This window comes from Sphaeramia orbicularis, chromosome 12 (genome assembly GCF_902148855.1).
Source record: "Sphaeramia orbicularis chromosome 12, fSphaOr1.1, whole genome shotgun sequence".
Lineage (NCBI taxonomy): Eukaryota > Metazoa > Chordata > Actinopteri > Kurtiformes > Apogonidae > Sphaeramia > Sphaeramia orbicularis.
In genome coordinates, this window is record NC_043968.1 from 17,446,549 (window position 1) to 17,454,955 (window position 8,407).

Sequence of the window (8,407 nt, forward strand, 5' to 3'; positions counted from 1 at the left end):
TAAAAAAATTAATTAATAAATAAATTTTAAAAATTCTATATTATAAATATATATTTGATTGACTTCATGAAATATTACAATATTTTGAGATAAAGCTTCTTTTTAGTTTCATGAGCTGTAAACAGAAGTTATCGAAATGAAAATAAAAAACTCTTGAAACATTCCACTTTATAAAGAATATAAAATGAAAGTTTTATGGTATCAAGGTATAATTTGTATAAATTTTAGTGTTAGGATAACTTCCATTTAAATGAGGCAAGAGCTTAACCCATAAAGACCTACACATCCACTGCTGACCAAAAGCACCGACTGATCTAAAATGTTAAATAACTGTTGATCCATTAATTCTATCAATACATGTAAATAACTGAAGTAAAATGCAGTTTATCATCTTTTCATGGTCATCAGATATGATCCATTTGGATGTCATCTACTGCAAAATTGATTCACCAGTAAAACCCATGGAGTTTGATAAATGACAGTGGATGGAGACACAGTTAATGATATATTTTGTTGAAAAAGCCACTTTTCCCCCCACATTTTCCCCCTGATTTCATCTATTAACCTATTAATTTACTTAGCATTTATGAACATCTACATGATTAGTAAATTAAATGTAGGGAAAAGCTGATTTTCACTGAAAATGCAAAATGCAGAGGATATTATTATAACTAGAAGCACTCGGAGAGCGCAGACCTCCGCCAAGGCAGATCAGTGCCACCCCACCACCCCCACCCCAATGTCTGTCTGTTCGTGTACAAGATAACTCAAAAAGCTATGGACAGATTTGGATGAAAATTTCAGGAAATGTTGATACTGGCACAAGGGATAAATGATTAAATTTTGGTGGTGATCCGGGGTGGGGTGGCACTGATCTGCCTTGGCGGAGGTCTATGCTCTCTTTTCTGCGCACTGGTAGAGCGCAGACCTCCGCCAAGGCAGATCAGTGCCCCTGATCATTTGTTCCTTGTGCCAGTATCAACATTTCCTGAAATTTTCATACAAATCCGTGCATAACTTTTTGAGTTATCTTGCACACAGACAGACAAACAGTCAGACAGACAAACCAACTCCGACAAAAACATAACCTCCTTGGCGGAGGTAAAAAAAAAAAAATGGTGATAAAATATTTGGTTAAAAAAAAAAATGTATTTGGAAGTTGTAACAAAAATAGAAGTGGGAATTTAAGGGTTAAGACAAAACTGCTTTAAAACGTTCTCAAATTAAAGTTGCAAACAGAGTTGTTTCTTAGTCGAATGTCCTTATTCTGCTGTTGTGAATCCCTGTGGACATTTTAAAGTGCAGGTGGTATTTTTGTGTCTCGTGGACCGTCCTACAGCCATGTCTAAGGCTGTCCGTGCAGATGCCTGATTGGATTGGAACTCGTAAACACACACCTGTTTTGTAACTTTGACAGGAAACCAACGGAGAGGGAAACTAGTACTTAAGATCATTTATATTTGTGACATTAGTGGATGTGCTAGTGGACTAAACCCTCCTGCAGAGACGCGCGCGCCCCCACCGCCCCTGGTTCGGAGGTCCAGCCTTCAGGGTTAATCATTTCTGCACGCGAGTTTAAAACCAGAGAACATCAGAGCCCAGGCCACACCGCGCGACCTTACATCACCTCGTTTCTCCTTCCAGCCCGCCTGGGTCCGCACGGTTCAACTTTCCTGCACCGACCGTTAAACTAAAGATGAACCCCGGCGGCGGATCACGCAGCGGGAGGACTTTCCTGTTCACGTCGGAGTCCGTGGGAGAGGGACACTCCGGTACTGTGCTCATGTTTCCTCCGTGGACATGTCGGCGCATGCAGAGTCCACGTCGAAATGTTGACTCTCACGTGCAACACTCAGATCTTTAATGCATTACGTTTAACTTGTCACCAGTTGTGATTTTTTGTCGTTGCTGTGATCACGTGTGAATTGCATCATCTTCATTTGTGTGTTTGTGTTTGCAGATAAAATGTGTGATCAGATTAGTGATGCTGTGCTGGATGCGTACCTGAGTCAAGACCCTGACTCCAAAGTGGCCTGTGGTATGTATACACTATATATAAGCATCACCCATATGATAGATACACGTCACAGTCAGGATGACAACCTCGCTGTACAAAGACAACTTCTAAAGGCAGAAAAATGTGTACACAAACAATGCATTCATACTATTCATCACTGAACAGAATAGTCCAATCCAAACATTAGGTATTCAGGGTTTGTACGGGTGTTTGAAATCCATGAAAATGCTCGAATTTCAATGTTGTGTTTTCAAGGTCTGAAAAGTGCTTCAATTTCAGTTTAAGTGCTTGAAAGTGCCAGCAATTCTAACTCTGTGATGTGATTTATTTATTTCATTTTAATATTATATATAGCTTTGGCTTGCCAGGTTAGATGGCAAGCCAAAGCTACTTACAGACAGGTGAAACATTTTGAAAAACAAAACTTTATGTCAAAAAAGAAAATTAGGGAATGCTCTCAGGTCAACTCCAGGTACCTTTTTATCTTAATCTTTGGCTCAGTGCGAGTGTGTCTAAAGAACGCCAAATGGCTTCCCTTTTTTTAGATAAAACTTTGTGTTCTCCTTTATTTTCTAAACTTTTTACTATTATGAAGCGTAATTTTAGATGTTTGTAGCATAATACAATGTACATCATTGTGATAAAAAGTGACAAAAATAATCATGAGTATATGAATTCCTGTAGATATGTATTTGACCCCATCGATAAGGTGCTGGGCTGGAAAATTTGGAGATGACCCTTAAAATTGCTTGAATTTTACCATGAAAAAATTGTGCAAACCCTGGGTATTGCCCATTAGAAATACCATAAAAGGTTTTCACAATTAAAAGTTTCCTTAAAGTTTGCATCCAGTTCAGGTTAAGAATTTTCTCCTTAGTTTCATGAACATTTAGAAGAAATAGAATTACCTTTTTTTGCCATTGTACAGAGCACAGTCAAATGTAAGGGATACTCCTACGATGCAATATATTAAAAGAAGATGTGTGTATAACAGTGAATAATACTAAATGCACTGAGTGCCAGTTGCATTGTTTACCAAACACATTCTTACAAAATGTGTACTAAATTATCACCTCCATCCAGGTAGGAGGTTATGCGATCACTTGCATTTGTCTGCCTGCAGGATTACACAAAACTACACACTGATTTTCATCAAACTTGATGGAAGATGTCATTTTCTGTATAATATGGCAACCATTCATTAACTTTTATGCAAGTTTAACTCATGAATAGTATCTAAACATGATATTATCAGGGATACATGTTACATCCTTAATTGTTTTGGCAAAATTTGCTTTTTTAAATTCCCGTGTGTTTCTGAGGTACATTGAAGAACAATTAGAAGTAATATATAGATTTCAAAGACTGTTATTAAACGAGGAATCAATTTGTGTTATTTCTAAAATTTTTGGCCATGACTGTGCATATCAGTATGTGCAAAAAAAAAAAAGAGTAAAAGGGATAAGAGTCGGGCCTAAGGATGACCCTGTTACATTTTGAAAGAGGTTAGTACAGAGGGTCAAAGATAGAATTTACTTTTTAGTTATTTCTGGCTTCGTGCAGTGGATTACACAGCTGTGAGGCCTCAGTAGAAATATACACTACCATAGTGACCTTGAAGATAGATATATTTCAAATACTGTAGAGCTGTTCCCTTTAAATAGACATAACTTACATTTCTAATCTTGTAATGACAACAGGAACTAGGAGGACACCCTGTGCTCTGAGAACACATACCTTATTTAGTCCAACCCATGTATAAAAAAAAAAAAAAAAAAGCCTGTTTTTTGTTTTTTTTTCATGGATCTGCTCCAAAATGTAATGGTTCCATCTTGGTTCATGCTCTACGCTTCCGGCAAGTTTCAGGAAAATACGCACTGTAGCTTTTGTACAATCTTACTGACAGACACATGGACAAAAAGGAGGAATCCTATAACTCCTGTCATCCTCATTTGTTAGAGGTCATAACTGTGAGGCTTCTCTATGTCGATTGTATTAAAACAGTGACTCAGATTTTCTGGCTAGCGAATCATTTATAGAACCATTCTTTGATGCTGGAGTACACTGATGTAGATAAGGCCTCATTAATTAAATAACCGAGGAGTATTTATCTATACAGTGGTGTAAAGAGCAAAATAAATGTAATTGATTAACGCACTACTGACTATAAATAGCTTTTGTTCTTAAATACATATTAAGATTTGAACTGCTAATCCTGTCCTTAAACTTTAAAAAGTCAGATAAAGCAGAGTTTCTCAACTATTCAGTGAATACATACATGCTATCACATGTTACTGCTGTTTACATTTGTTCATGTTCAGCTGACGTTGAATTCACAATAGAGTAAACTTTTTTACTCAGTGACTTGTTTTTGGACACATTTATAGGCTCAGTAAATGAAATATAAGAATACACCTTTTTTCACTGAAAAACAACTCAAAGACAAAGTTTTGATACACACAGAAAAATATAAATTATTTAAGTCCAACTTTACATTTTTGTCTCGTTTTTTTAATTCTAGTAAATTCATTCATTCTCAGATGAAGTAAATGTATTGAAATTAACAGAAAATTATGCTAGAATATGTTATAAAAAAATTTAATTTTATTTGTAGAGCTCTATATCACAACAAGGTTGCTTCACAGGGCTTTACAGAATTAGTTGAATATGAAAATAAACAACAGTCAAATAAACAGTAGATGAAGGAAATGGATTAAGTCCTTCTCAGCAAGGAAAAACTCCAAAAACCCAGTGGGAAAAGAGAAACCTCGGGGAGAACCGCAGTGAAGGAGAGATCCACTCAAAACAAAATACCTACAGAGGAAGTAGACACCCTGAAAATTGCTGCAAATCTTTGAAGGTTAAACCATTAACCTGTAAAAATAATGGATGAAATGGTATTTTTTTTGTAACAGAATGTGTTGCAAAGACGGGCATGATTTTACTAGTTGGAGAAGTGACATCAAAAGCCGTCGTGGACCTTCAGTCTGTGGTCCGAAACACAGTGAAGAGGATCGGCTACGATGACTCGTCTAAAGGTAAAGCATGTTTATATTTAGTATTCATAAAATGACCAATAAATCTAATAGTCGAGTTTAAGGCGTTTGTTGATTTTGTCCTATTTATGATGTGCAGGGTTCGACTATAAGACTTGTAACTTGTTGGTGGCACTGGAGCCACAGTGTGTGGAAATATCCGACTGTGTTTTTGAGGGCCGGGATCAGGAGGACATCGGTGCAGGGGACCAGGTTCAGTACTTGATTTTTCATCCTCAAATATAGTCTATCTTGGATTAGAAGGAAACAAAGTATATACAGTGGTACCTTGACATACAAGTGTAATTTGTTCTGTGACTGAGCTTGTAACTCAGTTTGCTTGTATATTAGTTTTATCCATTGAAATGCCATTAATCCATTCCAACCCCATGAGTCGAAATACATCGAGATAATGTCTAACGTATCCAAAACATATTACTAACCTATGAGTTACCTGCTTTGAACCTTTGTATAACTTGTATTGAACTTATCTCCGACGCATATTGATGTTTGTAGACGTGTTTGACGCGTTCTGGATGACCTCTTTTCACCTCTTCCAGACACGTGGCAAAGCATTTCAGCACCTCCTCTCTGGACAGCGACCAGACTTTGTTGTGCAGCAGGAGATAATATCTGTAATACCTAATATCACCATAATCTTCAAATTTAGAATTACATTTAAAAAATTAACAAACTAAAATGAATTAAATTAAATTAAATACTCATTAATTTTCCAAAGCTTCAGGGAGCCTCAGGGATGAAAGAGCCTCATGAGACTCCAGAGCCACCGATATGTTATATAAAAATGGGGTTGACAGGAGGAACCCATCAGTACTCCTCAAGATCCCGTGGTGAGCAGAGAGATTGAGGATCCAGCACAAGGATATCTACTGGCTGTCCTCCAACATTTTTCTTTTTATTGGCTACAACAACCTGTGGCAGCGTATGTCGGATTTTGACTCACAACTCAAAGCAAAAAATCGGCTGAATGATGGCTCATAACTCGGAAAACTCATAAGTTGGTGCACTCGTAAGTCAAGGTACCACTGTATAGGTTTATAGGAACTGGACCAGAGCAAATAAAAATGAAATATAATAAATATACTATACAATAGAAATATGACTTTGGTAATTTATTCCGGTGTTTTAATTTTGGTCAACAATTTTTACTTGAATCAAATGTGGTAAATATTACATCCTGATAGACACTTTTTCTGGGCTTTTTATCTTTGTTTAGTAATTTTACCAAGTTAAGTTGCAAAATCGGGAAAATAAAAAAACAGAATCTGAAAATACACACCTTCTTTCAGCAGCTCTCAGTCCAAGTCATGATCCAATGCCATTTCACACCAGTTTGCAAAAGTGAAAACACTTCAACATTGAATCAAAGACTACAACGTTTGTCATATCTGACACAATCTTAACAGTAATCAGTAATTACAGCTGTCACATATTTAAACCTTTCAAATGAGGGTACATGTTCTAGGGCCCAAAAACAGAGTCTAGAGAGGTAGGTCGAATTCTTCTTTCCTCTCAGACCACCTAACTTACAAAATACTGAAAGGTTATTTTGACATTTCTACCCAATTGTGCCAATAAACTATTAAGTGCTGCATCTTTTTATGACTGTATTTTGACATCCGTTGTATTGTTTGTCTCGTCAGGGTCTGATGTTTGGCTACGCTACAGATGAGACTGACGAGTGTATGCCTTTAACCATCCTTCTGGCTCACAAGCTCAACTACAGAATGAGGGAGCTGTCACGCAACGGCGAGTGTCCATGGATACTACCAGACTCCAAAACACAGGTCTGCCACTGCAGTGTTGAAAGCATATGTACATTGTCTCTGTTATCAGTGTTATAAAGTGATGATGTCCCACTGTCCCTTCAACCTGCAGGTCACAGTGGAGTATGTTGACAACATGGGAGCCATGGAGCCACTGCGGGTTCACACTGTGGTCATCTCAGTACAACACAGTCCTGATATTAGCCTAGAGGAGATCAGGCGCAACCTGAGGGAGAAAGTGATAAAGGCTGTCATTCCTGCCAAGTACCTGGATGAAAAGACAATCTACCATCTACTGCCAAGTGGGAAATTTCTCATTGGAGGTCCACAGGTGAGTAAAGGGATTTGAATTAAATGTGTAATCTGTGTCATTTTTGGTCAAGTGTGTAAGATGTAGGGGGCTTTTAAAAGGATTTAATGACAAAATGGAATGCAATATGCAGAATTATGTTTCCATTAGTGTATAATCATAAAAAAGCTGTGCTTTCATTACTGTTTAGTGAGTCGATTCTATGTCCAGATGGAGCATTAGGTGACTGTGATGTGTTCGGATCAACAGGGCGATGCAGGCCTGACAGGACGTAAAATCATTGTGGACACTTACGGAGGATGGGGCGGGCATGGAGGAGGGGCCTTCTCTGGGAAAGATTACTCTAAAGTGGATCGGTCAGGGGCTTACGCAGCACGCTGGGTTGCCAAGTCTCTGGTCAAAGCTGGGCTGTGCAGGAGGGTCCTTGTCCAGGTGAGGATGTAGCTGTTTGTGCTCCTGTCTGGTTCACATACCACAAGACTATTTTTTAGTTACACAGGGATTACCCTTACTTCAGTAGCACATCTTATGATCTAATGTTTGAGGGGTCTTGAGTGTTTTTCTTTTTTTTTTTTTTTTTTTTTTCAGATCTCATATGCTATCAGTGTGAGCCATCCACTGTCCATCTCAGTGTTCCACTACGGTACTTCACAGAGGGATGAAGATGAGCTGCTGCAGATTGTGCAAAAGAACTTTGATCTGAGACCTGGAGTCATAGTGAAGTATGTGTGGATTTTTTGCATCCTGCAAAACCTCATATGGTAGTTGATGTTACAAATAAAATATTGTTATTGTTACTGTTTGTTTTACAGAGAGCTGGGCCTGAAGAGGCCAATTTACCAGGCCACTGCCTGCTACGGTCACTTTGGAAGAGCGGAGTTCCCCTGGGAAAAGCCAAAGCCTCTGGTGTTTTGAGTCTGGGGGTTGAAGACATTCAAACCATGTCTTATTAATGATTCCTCAAACAATACTTCTATGACTTTTAAAATTGTGTAATTGAAAGCATAAATGTCTTGTGTGATTTCTGACCTTAAACTGTGCAAAGGTAGGGGTCAGTACCTTTAATAATAAATGACCTTTGATTTATTTCTATCTTTTTGTAACAAAGCAAATGTTTTAGGAACGATTTTTAATACAAACTAGTATGCAATGATTTTAAGGTGCTATATTTGGAACACCACTGTCAAAATAAAAAAAATAAAAAAATCTTGTTTGTAAGAAATTCCAAATATGCTGTATGTGTTCTTTTCCTCATCCA

At 37.7% G+C, this 8,407-nt stretch overlaps 1 protein-coding gene across 1 annotated transcript; it reads left to right on the forward strand.

Moving 5' to 3' along the window:
• The first annotated feature begins 1,397 nt into the window (after positions 1–1,397).
• mat2al (methionine adenosyltransferase II, alpha-like) lies at positions 1,398–8,385 on the forward strand. Its single transcript, XM_030149773.1, has 9 exons — positions 1,398–1,772; positions 1,961–2,038; positions 4,933–5,055; positions 5,153–5,265; positions 6,717–6,860; positions 6,952–7,170; positions 7,399–7,581; positions 7,738–7,871; positions 7,962–8,385. Exons 1-9 carry the CDS (start codon positions 1,697–1,699, stop codon positions 8,062–8,064), a joined length of 1,173 nt encoding a protein of 390 aa, XP_030005633.1. The 5' UTR covers positions 1,398–1,696; the 3' UTR covers positions 8,065–8,385.
• The last annotated feature ends 22 nt before the right edge of the window (positions 8,386–8,407 follow it).